The following is a 21,176-nucleotide window of genomic DNA, read 5'->3' as shown; positions in this document are numbered from 1 at the left end:
TATAAAGGAGCTTCCTATTGTAGCCTTCAAAACCCAATTTTAAATTCAGGTATCATTGCCAACCTTTTTAAAATGCCACTTTGGTGTGGAGTCATCCTACTGTGTACAAACAGGGGCCCTCAATTAAACAAGAAAACATTCAGTTAAAATGAAAATGCTGCCAGGCATAGTTTATCCCTTTACTGATTGTCCTGAATACTGGCCAATTGGATGATTGCTGCAATATATGAAAATGCCTGATATTTAAGATTGGAGATTTGGAGGAATAAGCAAAAATTAAAACTTAAGTACTCATGTCACTACAATACATGGAGAAAATCAAATGCAAGACATACCTCATCCTTTGCAAAGACCGTTTCATCGTTAAAAATTCCAGTTACGTTACTCCCAGGAATATCATCAGCCGAGACAAAGCAAACAAACCCTGGGACCCTCTGAGCTTCTGAAGTATCTATGGACCTGCAAGAATGAGCACTGTGAAGAGGCCAGGCAAGAGAATGAAGCAGAAGCCCCATCGCCTGATTGAATCACACTGTGCTCTTCTTGATGAGTTTCCTTCACCCTAATTCCTCCTTTCTCCACCTTCTACTGTATTCTGTTCTGTTCTGTTCCATTCTGTTCCAGTTGATTTGATTCTGCAAATGAAGATTCTGCAGGAGACTTGGCCCAATGCTGCTGGGATATTCAATGAATAAGATGTGCCCCCAGGGAGTTTATACTCTGCCTTGTACTGGTTTCCAGGTACAAGGGAACCAACTCATCACATTTACTCTGCAAAGCTCTGGCTGAAACCCACCCAGCTAGCTAACACCCATCCAGAATCAGCATACGGGGGCCTTGCTGTACCACAGATCCAATGGCCCTGAACATCTCATACAGCCAAATTTCCCTTCCCACATTAATGGCATAATTAGGCAGTCCCGACCTCAAGGGGAGGATGCTTGTAGACTTTCTCAAGTCTAACAGTCTAAACTATGCCCTGATTACTCTGACCCGTGCCCCACAGGGAAATGGGGTAAAGGCACCCTGGAGAAAGGTGTGGGAACTGCTATGAAGTACCAACCATCTTCCAACAGCTAGTCCTCACAAGAACCCAAAAAATTAGTTATCGTTATCCCCACTTTACATTGAGGAAAATCAAGCGGGGGTGGGAGGGGAAGTTAAGTAGCTCGTCCCAAGTCACTCAGCCAGGAGGGAGCACAGCTGGGATTGGAGCTCAGCTTAAGTTACAAGGAGTGGCAAAGTCAGTGCCATTTCTGCTCTACCACACTCCCCTCCAAGCACACGCAGCCCGTGCCAGCCCACATGGCTGCAATTGCTGCAACCCCCACCTCCCCACCCCAATCTCCTGCATCAGTGCAGGCATTGATTGAGTGTAGACAGAGGGTTGTGATGCTGTGAACGTGGGCTCAAGGCCAGCACAGAGCCAAATGAATTTACTGCATAGCTGGCAACCATGGCAACTTAAACAAGCATCTTTGTCCTTTTGGGGACCTGGAGGAGTTTACTTATCTGCTAGGTTTTACCTGTGTCTGGTTCGCCATTCATGGAGCCCGTGTCCAGGCCAGGGGCAACAGGCAGAGAAAGGACCAAAAAGGAGCCCTGATCCCTAATCCGTGCAGGGCTTTTCCTAGCTGCTTTACTCAGTGGGGTGTGTTGAATGCCCACCAGGAAACCACGCTCGCATCCCCCCGGCTTGAACATCTGGAGGTAGCACCATTACTGAAACTACCCATGTTCAAACACCAGCTAGGTGACCTGGGCAAGTGAGTTAGCCTGCTTGTGGTTCAGTTCCTCACCCAGAACCTGGCAATATTAATAGGACCCACCTATAGGGTTGTCATGAGGAATAAATGAGCCAATATATGGAAAATGCTTTACGCCAGGGTGTAGCAAATGTTAGTGCCACAGGAGTGTTAGATTTTACAATTGTAGAGATGGCAATTGTTGCCACTCAGGCTCTCAAAGTTCCACAAATATGAACGAGGGACTCTCCTGTGAGCTCTGCACACACAGTCGCTAATCCTCCCCGCAGCCCTATTGCAGATGGGGAAACGGAGAGCCGAAATACATGGGTCAAGGCACAGCTACGAAGCGCTGGAGCCGGGATTCCATTCCCAGTTCTGTGAGGCTCTAAGGCCATTTCTTTCCTTTAGCGCTGACTCAGGTCTCCTGATATTTTGCATTTAAGTTTAGCCCAATATCCAAAATGCAAATCTAACCTTGTTCTGCTAGAAGTCTTTCTGTAGCTCTTCTACTGCTTTCTGGGCCAAGGGTGATCTCTGGGTTCAGCGCCCCCAGGCTTTCCTCCTCTGGCCCCCACCTACCTCTGCAGCTCATGCCCCTCATTCTCCCCGGAGCGGGCCTTCCCCAGGCGCCACCGAGGCCCTGACGCTCCTGCTCCTTTCCAGACTGTGGTTTAAGATGATTGCCCTGTCTTCCTTCCTCCCTAGAATGGGGGTCCTGGAGCAGCCTTCCTCCTTTCCTTGCATCTCCAGCGCCCGGCAGGTGTGTGAAGCCCTGATAGTGCTCCCAGCACCCTCCTCCCCGAGGGCCACGGGACCCTCCGTGGCAGCCGCACTCACTTGATCCTGGCGTGAGCCTTGGTGCTGGTGACCAGCCGGAGAGACAGCTCGTTCTCGTGGCGAGGCATGTCATCACAGTACACGGCCTCCCCGGAGGCCTGCATGGTCGCCGATAGGTGGACTAGGGGCCGGCCCACCATGTCCTCCTCGGACTGACCGCTGGGCACCTCCTGAAACAACATGGCCACCAGTTAGAGGCCCGGGGGGAGCCTGGAGAGCATCAGGCGATGGCAAAGCTGAGCAGGGAGAATGGGGCGGGCAGGAGGGTCCAGGGTGGAGGGAAACAGCGGGCGTGGAAGGAGCAGCTGACAAGGGCGGTCGTAGTATCATTGTCCAAAAGAAAAGAAAGGAGAGGAAACTAACATCCATGGGTCAGGGATTGGATAAATAAATTATGCTACTCATATGATGGACTCGTAGGCAACAATTAAAGCCTATGTCTAAAGAATTTTAACTAGAGAAAAAGAATCCCATTTCAAGTGTAAACACAATACATAAAACATCGTAGGTGTATGTTAATGACTCTAATTCTGCAAAATAAAGAAAATATATTATATAGTGTATACATGTCCATATATGCACAGGAAGAAGTGGAAAGAAGTAAACAAAAATATAATAATGATTTTTCCTTGGAAGTGGAATTTTGAGTGATTCTTATTTTTTGCTTTTTTCCAAAAAAATTCTAAACATACTAATTTTATAACAAAATTCTGTTTTGTTTTTCAAAGTGATAATAAAAATAGCTAATATTGTTTGAGTGTTTACTGTGTGCCAGGAACTATTCTGAGCAATTTACTTTCAGTAATTCACTTAATCCTTAAAACCATCCCATGAGACAGGTACTCTCATTATCCCCGTTTGCAGGTGAGATAATTAACTTGCCCAAGAGGCACAGAGACGGTAAGTAATTGTTCAAGGCTCCAAAGACAGGGCAGAGAGTTCAAGCTTTTAACCACTGCACCCCAGAGCAGGTGTTGGCAAATTATGGCCCACGGCTACTTTCTGTAAATAAAGTTTTATTGGAACAAGCCACACTCATTTGTTTACATATTGTCTCTGACTGCTTTTGCATGACAATAGCACAGTTGTATAATTATAGCAGAGACTGTATGGCCCAAGAAACCTAAAATGCTTACCAACTGGTCTTTTACAGGAAAACTTCGCTGACCTGTCATTCTGTTGTCTCTCCAAAAGTTGCTGTTGATAGAAAGATGTATTTCAAGTGCTCAGAGAACTTCTGGCTTTGCACATTAGCCCCAAAGTGGGGCCAGGAAAAAAAAAGGTTAAAAAAATTTTCCTTAAGGAACAGGTGAAGATGTGAGTCTAATCCCAAAAAAGAAATTTAGGTGTCCAGAGCAGGGGACAGCTATACTGACAGCTGTGTCATTCCCATTTTCTTCACTGAGTATTTAAGCCTAACACGAAGGGGCTTTATGTACCCACAAGTGGGTCCATCACCGATGGTCAGCGTCACCTGACAGTCAGGAAAATGTGGCCCGTCGAGGCCCCTGACAGCAGCCACCCACCACCTGCCACTCACTTGGAAGAACTGGACGTTGGCCGGAGGGTCTTTGTGGAAGAGTAAGGTGGCACTGGCGTAGGTGGGGTCCAGTTTAGCACATTTCTGTGGAGGCAAGATAGCAGAGGAGACCACGACTTTATTTCCATCTTTGATCCCTTCCTTGGTTGTCCCCAAGTGATAAAAGTGATGACTATTTCCCTCATCTCTTCATCTGATACCCCTGCCTCAACATCCAGAACTGAGCTCTGGAGTCAGGTGGTTAATAATATGTTCAGCATCTCCCCCCACCGCCCCTTCACCCCACATAATGGATGGATGGTTTGTACTTTCTCCAACATACCAAGCTGCTTCTCTCCTTACTGCATTTATGTATCCTGCTCTTTCCCTGGGGAACACCCTTTTCCCCCAGTCCTCCTGGAAAAGCCTTCCCTGGCCTCCTCAATTCTGCAGGAAATACTTAATGATATGGAAATGTTCACAATATCATCCCGACTGAAGCAAGGGGGGTACAAAACTATGCAACATGATCCCACATCAGTTTAAAAATTCATATATCAGATCAATAGATAGGAAGATAGAGGTATTGCTAGAAGGACGGAAGGACAAAATTCTATTGATTGATCTATCTTATCTATCTACACAGCAGACAAACAAACAGAACAACACAGATAAATGTAGAAAAAAAGATCAGAGGAATAAACCAAAACATTAGCAGTCTCTTTCTCTGGGATCTAAGTGTATTTATTTATTTTTGCTCTATTATGACTTGATTTTTAAAGTTTTCCACAGTAAGCCCATATTACATTTATAATCAGGAAAAAAAATAGATATTATTAATGTTTTTAAAAGACAGACTTAGTTCTCCTGTCCCGGCATCTGTGAACCCTTCTCTGACCCCACGGCCCCAGGCAGAACTGCCTCCAGGATCCCCTCCCGGCCCTGGCCCTCTGGGGGCCTTTGCATGGCCTCTCCTGGCACCAGCATGCCTCGCCATCACTGAGCGCATATAATAGGTGCAAAGCAAATGCAGACTGGTGAGCCATGCTCATCAAATCCCAGGAGCTGGGCTGCACCTCTGCCAGCATCCTGTCCTGGAGGCACGTTCTCACGGGGACCACATTGCCTCCCGGCTGTAGCAGCCCCTGCCTCCCCATCGCACTCTCCATTCCCATTCTAACCACAGTCAAATGAACCGTATTTCTAGAAGGGATACAAGCATTCATCTGGCCTGCCCACCCCCCACCCTCTTTTGCAAATTTTACAGCTGAGACTTAGAGCCGTGACCTTAGAGCTGATGGAGTAATGACAGCCAGCACAAGAACCCGTGTCCCTGCCTCCCAGCCCGGGGCCCTGCCCTTCAACTGGCCAGGTGGCTCCCATCTCCACGTGGCTCCCTGGGCTTGTCCCTGGTCCCTGCCCTCCTACCTTTGGACTTCCTAGGGAGAAGAGCAGGTTGATCGGCTCAATCCACAGTGCTCTCTGGCCCAGACTAGCTCCCTAAATCCCCCAGCAGTCGTGCTGGGGAGAACCTGAGCCTCTCCCAGGTCCCACACTCACGTCCTCTAGGTCCGCTTTGCCCAGCTTCTGAAGCACCGTCAGGTAGAATTTGAAGAAGAAGCTGAGGGTGAGGGTGCGCCGGAACTCCACCATGCCGCCAGGGGCGTCTGGGGCCAGGCACATCTCCTTCGCCAGGCTTGCAGACACGTCCTGCAGCAGCTCCTCATTCCACACCCTGCAGAGAGCAGGCCGTGGGAGGGTGCACCCCCCAGCCCAAAGCATCCATGCTGAGTGGAGCAGTGGTGCACAGGGCCTCGAAGGCCTACAAACCTCAGCTCAAAATTTGGCTTAGATACTCATAGCTATGTGGCTTTAAGCAAGTTACTTAACCTTCTCAAGCCTCAGTTCACTCACCCTTAAAAATAGATGCAGTAAAGAAGACCACAAAAACAATAATAGTTAAATCTGTCGCATCCTTACAATGCACTAAGCTATGTCCTGAGTGCTTCATATGAATCTTCACTTACATTATCATAGTAAACACTATTCTTATGTCCATTTTACCCATAGGTAAACTGAGGCATGGGGAGCTTACCAAAGTTGACTTATGTTACCCTCTGATAAGTGTGGGAGCCAGGAATTAGACCCAAGGAGACAAATTCCAAAGCTATGCTTTATCTATCCTATATGGTGCTGACAGTTTGAAGCTGTAGGTACCCCAAAAAAGGTCATGTTCTTAAAGCTAATCCATTCCTGTGGGTGTGGACCTATTGTGGATGGGGCCTTTTGATTAGGTTATTTCAGTTGAGGCATGACCCAGGTGGGTCTTAATCCTCTTACTAAAATCCTTTATAAGGGGAGAGACACAGAAAGATAAAGCCAGAAGCTGACAGAGGAAAAGATACAGAAGCTGAGGGAGAAGGACACACACAAGCTGAGAGAGAAAGCCACAGAAAAACAGAGAGGAAGCCACTGAAGCCAGAAGCTGGAAGCAACGAGCCCTGGAGGAGAAGGGAGAGACCAGCAGACAGGATGTGCCTTGCCAGCTGACAGAGGAGTCCAGACACCATCTGATGATGCCTCAGAACCATAAGCCTGTAAGTTAATAAATCCCTATTGTAAAAGCCAACCCAGTTCTGGCATATTGCATTTCATCAACTTTAGTAAACTAAAACAATGGTTATTGTAAGAATTACATAGGATAAGCCAGTGAAGTGTTTGATACAGTACCTAGCATAGAGTAACCATAGTAATCATAGCAGTAACAGTCGTAACAGTGGTAGTAAGAGTAGTAGTAGTAGCAGCAGCAGTAATAGCAGTAGGAGTAGTAGCAGTAGTAATAGCAGCAGTAGCAGTGGTACTAGGAGTAGTAGAAGCAGCAGTGATAGCAGTAGGAGCAGTAGCAGTAGTAATAGCAGTAGGAGCGGAAGCAGTAGTAATAGTAGCAGTAGCAGTGGTACTAGGAGTAGTAGAAGCAGCAGTAGGAGTAGTAGCAGTATGCCTTAGGACTGACCATGCCTATAATTATTTTGACAGGATTTTGTACTCAACTATTGTTATTGAAATGATTTAAGTTTCTGTGATATTGTTGTGAATGTATTTTGTATATGGAAAGATAATGTCATTTTGGGGTCCAGGGGGTGGAATGTGCCAGTTTGAATGTAGTATGTCTCCCCAAACACCATTATCTTTGATGTAATCTTGTGTGGGCGGATGTATCAGTTTTGATTAGATTGTGATTCTTTGATTGTTTCCATGGAGATGTGCCCCACCCAACTGTAGGTGATAACTCTGATGAGATAATTTCCATGGAGGTGTGGCCCCACCCATTCAGGGTGGGCCTTGATCAGTGGAGCCATATAAAAGAGCTGAGGGAAAGAGGGAACTCAGTGCAGCTGTGAGTGATGTTTTGAAGAGGACCAGTAGCCAAGAGGGATACTTTGAAGAAAGCACAGGAGCTGCAGATGAGAGACAGTTTGAAGATGGCCATTGAAAGCAGACTCGTGCTCTGGAGAAGCTGAGAGAGGACAGATACCCCAAGTGCAACTAAGAGTGACATTTTTGAGGAACTGCAGCCTAGAGAGGAACATCCTGGGAGAAAGCCATTTTGAAACCAGAACTTTGGAGCAGATGCCAGCCACATGCCTTCCCAGCTAACAGAGGTTTTCCAGACACCATTGGCCATCCTCCAGTGAAGGTACCCGACTGCTGATGTGTTACCTTGGGCACCTTATGGCCTTAAGACTGCAACCGTGTAACCAAATAAACCCCCTTTCATAAAAGCCAATCCATCTCTGGTGTTTTGCATTCCAGCAGCATTAGCAAACTAAAACACAGTAGTAATAGCAATAGGGGTGGTTGCAGTAGTAACAGTAGCAGTAGCAGTGGTACTAGGAGTAGTAGCAGTAGTAATAGTAGTAGCAGCAGCAGCAGTAGTAGTACTAATAGCAGTAGGAGTGGTAGCAGTAGTAGTAGTAGCAGTGGTATTAGGAGTAGCAGAAGCGGCAGTGATAGCAGTAGGAGTGGTAGCAGTAGTAATAATACTAGCAGTAGTAGTAATAGAAGTAGGAGTGGTAGCAGTAGTAACAGTAGTAGGAGTGGAAGCAGTTGTAATAATAGTAGCAGTAGTAGTAACAGTAGTAGAGTGGTAGCAGTAGTAACAGAAGCAGTAGCAGTGGTACCAGGAGTAGTAGAAGCAGCAGTGATAGCAGTAGGAGTAGTAGCAGTAGTAATAGCAGTAGGAATAGTAGTAGCAGTAGTAGTAGTAATAGCAGTCGGAGTGGTAGCAGTAGTAACAGCAGCAGCAGCAGCGGTACCGGGAGTAGTAGAAGCAGCAGTGATAGCAGTAGGAGTGGTAGCAGTAGTAATAGCAGTAGGAATAGTAGTAGCAGTAGTAGTAGTAATAGCAGTCGGAGTGGTAGCAGTAGTAACAGCAGCAGCAGCAGCGGTACCGGGAGTAGTAGAAGCAGCAGTGATAGCAGTAGGTGTGGTAGCAGTAGTAATAGCAGTAGGAATAGTAGTAGCAGTAGTAGTAGTAATAGCAGTCGGAGTGGTAGCAGTAGTAACAGCAGCAGCAGCAGCGGTACCGGGAGTAGTAGAAGCAGCAGTGATAGCAGTAGGTGTGGTAGCAGTAGTAATAGCAGTAGGAATAGTAGTAGCAGTAGTAGTAGTAATAGCAGTCGGAGTGGTAGCAGTAGTAACAGAAGCAGTAGCAGTGGTACCAGGAGTAGTAGAAGCAGCAGTGATAGCAGTAGGAGTGGTAGCAGTAGGAATAGCAGTAGGAATAGTAGTAGCAGTAGTAGTAGTACTAGCAGTCGGAGTGGTAGCAGTAGTAACAGCAGCAGCAGCAGCGGTACCAGGAGTAGTAGAAGCAGCAGTGATAGCAGTAGGAGTAGTAGCATTAGGAATAGCAGTAGGAATAGTAGTAGCAGTAGTAGTAGTAATAGCAGTCGGAGTGGTAGCAGTAGTAACAGCAGCAGCAGCAGCGGTACCGGGAGTAGTAGAGCAGCAGTAGGAGCAGTGATGACAGTAGTAGTAGAGGCAGCAGTAATACTAGTAGTGGTAGCAATGGTGGCAGTAGTGTCGCCAGCTTTCGCAGCAGCTTTTCTTTCCCGTGGGCTCTCACTTGGACAGCTGCCTCTGCGTGGTCCCGAGGGCTGAGACGGTGCGGTCGGCCATGCCACCGAAGCAGACGGCCAGCTCCTCCACCTCCGTGCTCCCTGACTTGAACAGGACTCTCATGCCGCAGGTGACCTTGGCGATGTCATCTTCCCTCCGGGAGGCCTGCTTGAAGGCTGAGAAGTACTCGCCCTGTCAAAGGACAGAAAGGGGCCTGTGCTTTCCACCTGGTTTTGCAAGGGCCGCAGTCGGCAAAGCTGATCACAGGGTAGGAGGGAGGGAGAGGTGAGGACACCATTGCAAATCAGCGGAGGAGCGAGAGTTAGGAATCAGAGATGGAGGTGTACCCGACTATCGCATTTTCAGAAGTTCCAGATAACATTCTCAGAAGCTGAGAGAGGCTCCGAATTGCTCCCTATTGGTCAGGAAAGCTGAAAGTGGAGCTGGAAGACCTCCGCCCCACAAGCAGTGGGGAGGAAAGGCGCCTCGACAAAGGCTCCTCCTGGGAACGCCCGCGTCTTCCCCTCCCGGGGCCTGGTGCCCAGCAGAGTCTGCACTGATGACTTGGGGCCGGGGGTGGGGAGGGGAAGGTGGGGTGTGGCAAACCCCTGCTGCCCGCCTGCCTCTTGAGCAGAGACGATGGGGTGTTTGAAAACACACACAGGAGCTCCCCTGACGTGTCTTCCCACTAGTCTGTTGGCTGCATTTAGAAGTCCTGATTCTGGAAACGATGCTCTGAGCAACCTTCCCCCTGGGGCCAAGCCAGGGTCTGTCAGCGGGTAGGGGTGGGGGTCAGTTACTCTCCAGGTAAGAAACACTGAATCAAGCCGTCAAGCCCCTTCCCTGTTGGGTTCCTCTTGAGGTGTGAACTCACCCTGACATTGCAAATTCTGATTAAAACCAAAGGCAGGAGGCTTAGGGAAAGGAGCTCTACTGGAGAAAGTACAATGGGGCTCACTGTTGAGGCCTCAGAATGGCCCATGGCTCTTTGAAGAATTCATCCTGACCCCTCCCAGTGATAAAGATAGTGCAGATTCCTGGTGTCCACGTGGCCCTGGGACAATGAGCCCAGAGTCCGGACTTGGTTCTGCAGAAAAGTTTCTCAGCGGCCCGCTCCAAGGACGGCGCTGATGTGTGAAATCCAAAACTCGGGGCACCATTGCTCAAAATGGAATGTGAGGACCAGCTAGAAAATCATTAAGAAACCACCTCAGGGACAAAATTATTCTGATTTTAAATGGCATTCTCATTAAGGAGGTCAATATTCGCAAGGGCAAACACAACTTGTAACACTCGCTAAAGCACAAGCTGTGGAATATAGAAACACTCAACTATAACCCCGTTTTATAGCTGGTTCCTAGCCTCTCACAGATCATTTCTCTGAAAAGGCCCATCACAGAACTGTGTCTTGAGCTGGTAGCTGCTGAGAGAGGAGAGAACCACCAGGCCAAGCCACCACGGGCCCCAAAGAACAAGAGCAAAGTGGCCAGAGGTGCCCATACCTGTCCACACAGGCCAGGACACCTGCCCAGGAGAGAGGAACCCATCCCAGCCAAATCAAAGCAAGGTCAGGGAATAAACTTCTCGTCAAGCCTGAGGTCATGATGTGTGGCTGTGACTCACGGGGCACTTCTCCATGCAGCGTGTGAACCCCACATGTTCACCAAATGAAAACGAGTCCCCCGTGACACAGGCAGGAATCCCCAACAGCCGAGTTCGTTCTTGGAGTTGTGTTGCTAGCTGGCTCCCAGGCACTGTTTGTTTTCAGTCCTCACAATTATCTGCACAGTAGGTGCCGTGGCTCCCATGTGACAGGTGAGGGAAGTGGGGCTCAGAAATGTTAAATGGCTTAGGATTGTGCATCTATCTGTCTGTTTCCAAAGCCCTTTTTCACCCTACCAGGAGACTTGTCACTGTGCAGAGAGGACTGTTTGGTTCTTTAGAGGCCAAGGGCAAAGACACCAAAGTGGGTCCCAAGGCAGGCTCCGGTGTCCTTGCCTGGAGCCCAGCAGGGGCAGGAGTAGACTCGGACACAGCCCCGGGCCAGCCCCTGACAGTACCTCACCTCCCTGCTGTAGGGGATCTCCACGGAAAGCAGAATCTCCTCTGGCTTCAGCAGGGTCTTTCTGTAGGCAGGGAAGAATGTGTGGTCCATCCGAACGGTTCTCTTGGTACCTGTGAGGAGGCAAAATGAGGGCTTCATGGGAGGGACAGGCGGGAACCACGCTGGGAGCCTAGGACCGCCCCTCCCGGGGTTCCTCCCCCTGGCTCGGATGCCTGCTGTCAGAGGGGGCAACCAGGGCCCTCCATCTGGAAGCCTGAAGCCACGGGTGCTGGTAAATGTTTTATAGCGGCTCTTTGTACGAACAAAACACGCCGATTTGTAGCATTTGCCAGTTTCTTGGTGTAAATATTCCCACGATAGCCAATTTCAAGCTATCAAAGTGATGTCATTGAATGTGGAGCTAAAAGAAGAGTTAACTGAGCAGCCCCGATCTCGATCCCTAGGAAGGCCTGCTAGCAAGGCTGATTCTTAGCCCGCACCTGGGAAATTGGATTTTCGGAGGGTTCCCACCATTTCGATAAGAATGACTCACTGTGCCTACTGTGTTTGTACAAACAATACGGTTTATGCAGAACACCTGTTGTCTTTCTGGAAGGCTGGACTTTAAGCATGTGCCACGTGACCCCCAACTAATGAAAACCCTGGGCACTGGGTCTCTAACAGGCTTCCCTGTAGACAACATCTCACACATTTTGTCATAACTAGTTTCTGGGGGCATTGAGCACACCCCGTGCAACTCCAGCAGGAAAGAATTCTGGAAGCAGGTGCCTGGTTTCCTCTGGATGTTGCCACCTGTGCCTTTTCCCTTTGCTGATTTTGCTTTGCTTCCTTTCACTAGAGTAAATCTTAGCCAGGAGTAAGACTCTATACTGAGTCCTTGGAGTCTTCCCAAATCACCAAAACCAGGGGTGTCTTGGGGACTCTCCAATACAGGAAGAGCTGTGCAGTAACACACCACTGTATAGTATTTCCACCATTCCAAAGCAACATATGTAAATAGCCTCAAAAGCATAGATATTAGTAAAGTGCAGTAAGGTAATTGGGAGGTGATCACTGTAGAATACTTATTATCTTTGTTTTTAATACAACTTATTTCATTGTGTTTATATAAATTAATTTTTAATTAAATGTTTAACAACCAATTTGTAGAATTCCTGAAAATCCAACAATTGGCTATAATGAGCCGAGGCAAACCAATCCCACACACCACTAGGCAGCAGCAGGTGCCACTGAGAACGCTTCATACGGAGGTGGAGCAGCTCTCCTGGCCCACAGCCTGGGTGCACCACCCCTCCCCTCTTGCTGCTTTCATGAGTCCAAACCTTGGGATGGCTGGGTCCCTGAACTTGGGACTCTGTTTCTGCAGAAAGTGACTGATCTTCTGAGACTTTTCTCCTCTAAGTCCCTCTGTCCCAACCTCTGCATCAGGCAACTCACCTTGGGACACGAGGGTCATTTTGGCCCCACAGGCCATGAACACAGGGTTGAGGTCAGAGATGGGACTGGCAGTGATGATGTTTCCTCCAAGGGACTAGGACAAGCACAGAGCGGGAAGTGAGAGGCCACTCCGGGGTTTCCTCCCACAGCTCCCCCTGAGCACAGGGCAGGTGGGTGCCACCTGCTGAGGGAGAGCCCTGGGGACCTGCACCCCCAGAGATACGGGACAGGCACAGTAAGTACTTGGGCATTTGGAAAAATAAGCAAAACTTGAAATCAGAGCACTTGGGTCTGATTCGGGCTCCTAAGTTTACCAGTTTTTGTTGGATTTCATCCCATCTTTTACTGAAAAAATTGAGGCAGTTTATTGGAGAAGTCATAGAGAGCTAGTAAAATAGAAACGGAAGATAAAGATCAAGGAAAAGGAAGCCCAAGGATGAACAATTTGTTCTGTTTGGATCTGAGCTTCCTGGCAACTTGGCAAAGGTGGGAGAAACAAGTACAAGGTTCTCATTGTTAGAAAAGAGGAAGAAATCTGGTTTCAAATGAAAATAAAAGCTTTCCTGGAAGTAGATTCTAGCAGAACTAGGGAACTCAGTATAACTTTCTGGGTTTATGTTTCCTCATCTATATTCAGAAGTGACAGGTGCTTAGGTGGAGGGGAGGGGAATGAGAGAGGGTGTTTGTTTTCCCAAAAACTAAACAAACAAACAAAAAATTGAAGAACAGAATGGAAGGAATCACTTTCTTCCCAAAGCCACAGGTTTTTGCAACCCTCACATGGCACAAGGTGTGTGAACACTGCAAACTGGGAAGTCTGGGGCTAACTTGAAGACAGACAGTGAACAGCTACCACAACTGGTTCTCCCACCCCCAAATCTGCAGGAAACCACCCCCCACCCCCTGCCATTTGGTTTCCCCCTAACCTTGCTCTCTTTCACCTAGTGACAGCCTCGGCCGAGCTCAGGCTGGGGGTAACCGAGCAGTGAAGACTGAGTCACAGAGCGAGCGTTTCTTGGGCCCACAGACCACCAGCTACACCTCTGATTCCTGGGCTCCATCTCAGACCTACTGAGTCAGAATCTCTGGGGCGGGGCCCAGGAAACTGCCTTTTAACTCGCATTCCCGCAATGCTAAGCACACTGAAGTTTGGGTCCCCTGGGCTAAAGCAAGCAGAGGCTAGACCGGCCCCCTGGCTGTGCACGAGGGGCCCCGTCCCCTGGGTGGCACAGGCCCCTGGCTGTGGACGAGGGGCCCCATCCCCTGGGTGGCACAGGCCTCCGGCTGTGGACGAGGGGCCCTGTCCCCTGGGTGGCACAGGCCCCCTGGCTGTGGATGAGGGGCCCCATCCCCTGGGTGGCACAGGCCCTGCCTGCAGATGAGGGGCCCCATCCCCTGGCTGGCATGGGCCACTGGACAGAGACTCACCGCCACAGACTTGACCTGCTTCCCGGCAAACCAGCGCAGCTGCTCCAGGACACCTCGGAACACCTCTGTTTTGTGGGTCGGAAGCTTATCGACTGCCTCGGCCAGGGTCTTTTCCACAGAAATCAGGGGGCAGGCGGCGCCAAAGCAGATGCCTGGGAACAGGTGCACAGAGTAACAGCAGTCCCCTTTACCTTCATATGCAGCCCCCAGCAACCCGGCGAGTCACATCTTTATAGGAATGAGGAAACCAAGGCCCAGAGAGGTTAAGTGACTTGCCCAATGCCACACAGCTATTAAGTGCCAGGACACAACCTCAGTTCTCTTGGTCGTACAATCAGTGCTCTTTTCTCCAAACCTGGCAATTTAAAAAAAGACTCCCAAGCACTCCGCCTCTCTCTTCACACCTGTGAATGATCCTATCGTGCAACCAGACTGAGTTATTAAAGGGCTTGCAGTCTCTTGCCTGGTGGCAGCCCACCACGGATGCTAGGAATAGGAAAGGTAGAGAAGGGTGCCTCCTGCCCCCTGCATCCCGCCTTCTCCCCCACAGGGTGGGCAGCAAGAAGCAGGTGGCAGCAAGAGCCATGGGAACGGCTGCCCTCCACCCGTGACACAGCCCAGCACCACAGCCCCTTGTGCAAGCCCTCCCTTACCCTCCTGTCTGTGTTCCACTGCGTTCAGCTCAGGGATCCAGGCTGGGCAGACAATCACAGGAAACAGCTTGTTCTTGAACTTCATCTCAATGCCTTGAGGGAAATGAGAAGCCTCAAGTTACAGGCCCATATCATGACACACAGTGTTTTCTAACATTATGGCGGGATGTTTGATATCGTCACAAATATAACAAGCTCCAGGGATGTCCTGGCTTTAGGTGCAGTTACCCCTAAAACTGTCAGCCCTAAAACTGTCTTTCTCTCCCTCTCAGGAAAACCAGTAGGGAGGAATGGATAAAATATTGTGGTGGATGGAATGTAATTCAGCCATAAAAAGAGTGAAGGACTAATGCATGCTACAATTTGGATGAACCTCGAAACCATTATGCTAAGTGAAAGAAGCCAAACACTGAAGTCCACATATTGTAGGATACCATTCATAGAAAAACTCCAGAACAGGGAAATCTATAGAGAAAGTAAGTAGATTCATGGTTGCTTGGGGCTGGGGGTGGAGGGGATAGAGTGGTGGGAGCTAAAGGTACAGGGTTTCTTTTTGAGGCAATGAAAATAATCTAAAATTGCCTGTGGTGATAGTTTTACACATCCGAGAATATACTAAAAACCACTGAATTATACACAGGAAATGGGCAAATTGCAGGGCTTTTGAATTATATTTCAATAAAAAAGTCTTATAAAAGAATTTTTAAAGTTTTTTAAAAAGAAAACCTCTCAGAATTCAAGTGGGATGGACTTGAATTCACGCTAATGTGTATGTGTGTGTATCTGATATGTGTATGCATAACAATATTAGAAAACACAGGGTGTTAACGTAGTTCAGGAATTCTTCTTGGCACTTTCCATATTTTAACTCATTTAATCCTCAGAACCATGCTATGAAGTAGGTGCTGTGATTATCCCTGTTTACAGATGAAGAAACTGAGGCACAGAGAGGTTAAGTTTCCTGCCCAGTTTACACCTAAAAATAGGTAAATTTCAGTACTTTAGCTGTTAGCTGTTGGGGTATTATAGAAATAATAATAAGAAAGGCTAACCTTAAACTATAAAGAAAATTGACTCAGAAAGGAAACTTCCCACCTGCCTCCCAGTCCCTAGGGTCTTTGCGAGGCCATGCGTCTCTGTTGTCTGTCCTTCCCGGCTAATCAAGGTGGAAACTTCTCATAAACTGACACACCTCTGTCCCTCAGACTCACTTAGCACAGCACTTCTCCCCCTGCCAACGGGACAGGTTAAGAAAGTAAGGTCTGTGCACCCCCTCCCCTCGCACCCCCATGTGCTGTTTCGGATTTCCGAAGGGTGGCCCCGGCTGTGCAGAGTTCAGTTTGTTTGAATACCAGCTGTCAGGACCAATGACGCAGACTGAGGCTCTCTCTTCCCCACATCCCCCGACATGCTGATGTCCAGAACTTATTTCTAACTGTGGCACTTATAAAGTCTTCAGGAATCCTTTTCCTTGGAGACTCTCTGGGTCCAGAACACTGTGGGGTTCATGGCAAGGAACATGTCATGCATCAAAAGCTCCCCTAAGAGTCTTCCACCCGTCACTCTCCACCCTAGTGTCTGTTGCCCCTGGGGCCGCCTCACTTGCAGCCCACCACACAGCCCAGCTGTCGCCCCAATGTGGGGCAGCACGGCTGGGAACCCGCGACGGGGCCTGTGCTCAGCAGCGGGCCAACTTTGTGCTCCTCGGCTCTCAGCCAAGCCAGACCCTTCTCCTTGTGTCTGAGAATCCAACCAGAACACAGAGGTCTGCAGATCCTTCCAGAACCAGAGCCAGAAGTCTCCCACAAGGTAGATTTGGCTGCTTCCGTTAAAGGCCTGCCATGCCCCTAAAACCAGAGGTCCTCAGAGCCAGCCTCAGCTGGGCCATGATCCTCGCTGGGCTCGGGACCCAGCAAAGGGGAAACGGACCAAGGCAGGTGAAAGGGATGGAGACTAGCAGGGACTGGGTGCCTCCACCATGTCTCCCAGTCTCTTCTAAGCCCCAGGGCAGAGAGCTGTCTGTCCTAGTCTCTCTGAACTAGGCCAGCCTGTTTGCATGCTGTGGCACCCACGCCCTGGGTGGGAGCACACACAGGTCACACTCGGGCATATCCTCTCCGCAGCATACCCCAGGAAATGGGGGAGTCATGAGAGTGACATTTATGGAACTCCTAGCACCTGCCAGGTGCTAGCCTTGACGCCTCAGCTATATTTACTCCTCCTGCCTAGCACTGGGAGAGCCTTAGTGACAGGACAAGGCCCAATTCATCTCCACATCCCCAGCCCCCTGCTCCCCAGAGTACCAGGCTCAGAGTTAGCACTGCATGAATGTTTATGGAGGAAAGCAAACAAGTGGGAAAGGACCTCATTTACTACATAAAACAACTCTGCAGGAGGTGTTATTGTCCCCACATAAGAAATGGGAAAACAAAGGTAAAGAAGGAGAAAGAACTTTTCTGAGGATTCTCAGCCAGCAAGGGGTAGAACCAGCCTGTGTGACCCTACAGCCAGGAACCCACGGGCCCAGGGCTCCTCGGTGGGTCTCCAGGGCAGGCTGGTGGGGTGGGGACCCAGAACCCTCCCAGGCCTCACCGATCTCCGTGTTCCCCACCACCAGCTTGACGTTGGGGTGCTGGGCCTTGAGGTCCAGCAGCTCCTTCAGGGTGGCGGCCTGGATCCACGTCACACGCTCCCCTTCAAAACGCAGCTGCTTCTGAGGAGTGTCTTTCAGCCTCTGGGAAACATGCAGTTTTCTTTACTGCACTGTCTCCTTCTTACTGCCATTCCCCGGACAAATGGTTTTAAGTCTGCAATGGGATCAACTCTTCCACTGGCTGGTTTAATATGGAGTTAAGAATGTAAATATTATGCTTAGGTGAGACTATGGTTCATTAATTTTCTTTTGGTCTGGAAGGAGTATGTTGGAAGGAATGAAGTTATTTCAGGATATTTGTTTTTCCCATTGCTTTGCTTTGTTTGTTTGGAAATTTTTTTTATTTGATAAATAAAGTAATTTTAAATTAAAAAAAAAAAGAAAGAAATCACCCCAGGCCACACAATGGGTAAGTGGTAGAGCTGGGATATGAATTCGGACCATCTGCACCAGAGTATGGGTGCGTAACCCATTGCTTTGCTCTGTTTTGTTTGGAAATTTTTTTTGTTTGATAAAGTGATTTTAAATTAAAAAAAAAAGAAAGAAAACACAGGTCAAGGGGGAAGGAAGGAACTAATCATGCTGAGACAGAACCTTCTCTGGGGCAGCTGTCTGCACGCTGTCACATTCAGTCTCCACATGACCCCCAGTGAAGGAAGCCTGCAAGTTCCTGTTTTATAGGCAAAGGAGGAACCCAGGGCCCAGGGGGGTTGTGGGGCCTGCCAAGGTCCACCCAGCTGTGGGCCGCCCTGGCGGAAAGCCCAGGTTCCTTGCAGGGCCCCCCGCTGCCCCCGAGAGGCTCAGTGTTCAGGGTGAGGGGGTGAAGGGGGCCAAGGATGGGGAACCAGAGTGGAAAGCTCAGGCCAGCTGACTCGAGCGCTCGAGGGGTAACTCTGGGCTGGGAATGAAAGCCCCTAAGTCACACTGGTGGTTTTTCCAGGGTTTTGCAAATCGGGAGAAGATGTTCTTGGCTGCCTGCCCCAAAGCCATTCTTTCTGGATTGTTGAACTGCCCCAGGCAGTTTTCATCTGCTCAACACCCCTGAGAAATCTGCTCGTGAGAAGCCAGCTGGGAGTGGCTTGATTGCTCCCTCCCATTCATGTCAGGGTGGAGGAGAGAAATCAACCAAAGTGGGGCAGTGGGTTTAAGGGTGTCCTCAAAACAGAGTAGCAAGTCTCAGCATGGCTTTTTAGAAAAAGAAATGGACTGCTTCCAGAGAGAACAGGCTGCCTGGAGGGGTTTACACATTAGATTCAGCCGGAGGTCAACAAACACTTCTAGGGCCCCTGCTATTGCTAGACAGTGTGCCAGAGAGAACCAGGCCCTGTCCTCACGGTGCTTATAATCTAGCAAAGAACACATCAAATCCATCACTAGAAGCATGGCATCAGTGGAAGGAGAGAAGCACAGGGCGCTGTGGGAGTGTAGTACGGAGGGGCTTGCCTAGCAGGGGTGCTGGAAAAAGGAAGGGAAATTTAGGCTGAAACCTATGGGACAAATACACCCAGTTCCCACCAGGTATGGAAACAGAGCAGGTCTGCAGGGGCTCGCAGAACCTGGCTGAACCTCTCCTGGGCGCTGAACCTACCAGTAGCTCCGGGGGGAAGATGGGCTCCTGGGTGGCGTCCAGGGGCATGAACCCCTCTGGGTTGAATAGCGCTGGAGAGAGAGTGAGATGCTGGGAAAGACAAGGCAGGGTGTTAGAGAACTTCCCCTTTTCAGATGTCCAGGAGGCCCGATCAGCCCTTTCCCCACGTGAGCTTGTCCCCAGTTCCCCTTGGGCAGCTAGAGGCCCCGGCTGCAACCAGGGAAGGAAGGTCTGGCCAGATGATCCAGGGCTCAGGTGTGCTCCCCACGCCTGTAATCTGGGCATAACAGGCTCCTCCCCCCAATCTCCAATCCGGGGCTCGTTCCCAGCTGCCGGGGAGAGAGCGGCTTACTTACTGTGTGGTCTTCCTTCTGGTTCATGCAGCAGTTTGGATTTTCCCCTTTCCCTCCACAGCATCCACCATCCTAGAGAGATAACAACATTCACACAAAGAGTTTGCACAGACGCTAAAGATCCAGGGTGATGAATATCCGGTGAAATGCAGCTCTGATACCTCCCGACAGCCATCAGGGAAGCCAAGACCCCTGTTCCATTCGACTCGCCTCCCTGAAGGGCGCTGAGGCCTCTGCCACATTCTCCCTTGCTTGGCTGACGTGAATTAAATAACTCCCGGATAAACAAGTAGGACCTCCTCCAGAAGCAATTTCAAGAAAATTTCCCCATGAAGAGTAGGTCCTACTTTATCAAAACCTATGTTAATTCACATTTTCTTTCTTCTGTGCTGCTTTCTTGGGAAGCCTCCATGACAGAAATTCCCACCAGGCCTCAGGGGCCTCTACTTCTACATCGGACAAGTTCTCTGGGCCTGGCCGGGTACCTCCTGGGCTGGGCTTTCTGCAAGGCTCTTGCCAAGGATGTTTCAAGACCCATGCTGGGGCCCAGCTGTGTGCAGGCAATGCAGGTGCTTGTTCCTAGAAAGCTAAACACCCCTCACTCCTCCTGGAGCTGGGGTACCATCTGATCACCGTCACCTACGGGAGAGGGGCTTGCCTAGGCCCTCTCAGGACGCCAGCTGCAGAGCAGGGACTCAATCCCAGACGCGAGGCATTGCAGGGAGGGGAAGGGACATGTTCACCTGGCCAGGTCTGACCCATCTGCCCCCAAGAAGGCAGGAGGCACAGCTCAGGAGACGCTTCTGAATCATGGAGCTGTGCTGCAGGGCAAGCGTGGGGAGAGCTCACAGGCACGTTTCCAGGACAGCGGCTTCCTGGAGGAGCAGGCTGGGGGCAGCCCTTCAGCACGGAGCCACGGGAGACACCATGCCAGGCTGGCATTTCCCAAAGGATGTGTCACAACCCACCAGCATCCCCAAGAAAGCTCTGGGAGGGTCACGGAGGCCAGAGCTGCAGCCTTTGGGAACGTGTGGTCACTGTCGGGCGATGGCATCGAGACAGAAGCCCTCCCTCGTCTCCACGCTCTGCCAGGGCTGCTCTCTCTGTTTCAGATCTGCCCCTGTCCCCTTGCCCTCCCTCTTTATGTTTAGAAAGGAAGAAAGACAGAGAGGGTCGTAAGCGCCTTGTCTCAACAGCATGAAAATCCCCTTTTTTCTTAGAGAAGGAGTGATGCCGAGGAAGTACCAGGCTCTCTCAGCTGGCCCTCGTGGGGAAGGACATATTTCAAGGAAGCACGTTATTTTCCTGATAATGAATGTGCCAGTGCATTATCACTTAATCTTTTTTCTTCATAAGTCACTGAAGTGCTTCTGGCATGGATTAATGCTCAGGACAGTATCACATCACTGCCCTCAAAGGCTACCGCAGTTGGAGAAGGCAGATTTTTCCCCCAGAAAAATTCCCACTTTGCTCACTCGGCTGAGACCACTGGGCTCATGCCTGTCCCTAGGGTTTCCTTCCTGGCTGCCGGAAAGAGGCTGTCATTTCTGGCTGTGAACAGTGTGCTTGTCTCTAGCAGACCCTTCTCACCCTTTTCTAGGGAGCCATGGACAGGGAAACCAGGGAACCAAGTTTGTTAGAACTGTGTCTAAAATAAGAGTGAAAAGGCTCCAAATGAGGGCCGAGGGGCCTCCAATGAGTAGCAGGCACGAGCTTCTGAGCACGGTCTGTGCCAGGCTTTCAGGCCGCTCAGCTCTGCTCCAGGCAGCCTGGCAGC

At 49.7% G+C, this 21,176-nt stretch overlaps 1 protein-coding gene across 2 annotated transcripts in view; it reads right to left on the bottom strand.

Annotated features, from left to right (window-relative positions):
- Positions 1-21,176, bottom strand: part of XDH (xanthine dehydrogenase) — a 60,083-nt gene that overhangs the window by 23,710 nt on the left and 15,197 nt on the right. For both annotated transcript variants that reach the window (XR_005212455.1, XM_037807618.1), the window contains exons 7-18: positions 19,403-19,471; positions 19,047-19,136; positions 17,398-17,539; positions 14,806-14,898; positions 14,153-14,304; positions 12,725-12,818; positions 11,288-11,397; positions 9,230-9,414; positions 5,665-5,839; positions 4,126-4,209; positions 2,586-2,755; positions 336-459 (exon numbers count right to left, since the gene is read on the bottom strand). Coding sequence is in view for 1 of the 2 variants with exons in the window: in XM_037807618.1 (XP_037663546.1) it covers positions 336-459; positions 2,586-2,755; positions 4,126-4,209; positions 5,665-5,839; positions 9,230-9,414; positions 11,288-11,397; positions 12,725-12,818; positions 14,153-14,304; positions 14,806-14,898; positions 17,398-17,539; positions 19,047-19,136; positions 19,403-19,471 (1,488 nt within the window). In the remaining variant the exon portion in view is untranslated. The remainder of the gene's footprint in view (positions 1-335; positions 460-2,585; positions 2,756-4,125; positions 4,210-5,664; positions 5,840-9,229; positions 9,415-11,287; positions 11,398-12,724; positions 12,819-14,152; positions 14,305-14,805; positions 14,899-17,397; positions 17,540-19,046; positions 19,137-19,402; positions 19,472-21,176) is intronic.

This window comes from Choloepus didactylus, chromosome 17 (assembly GCF_015220235.1).
Source record: "Choloepus didactylus isolate mChoDid1 chromosome 17, mChoDid1.pri, whole genome shotgun sequence".
Lineage (NCBI taxonomy): Eukaryota > Metazoa > Chordata > Mammalia > Pilosa > Megalonychidae > Choloepus > Choloepus didactylus.
Note: the sequence above shows the minus strand (reverse complement) of the source record. Positions and strands in the feature narration are given on the sequence as shown.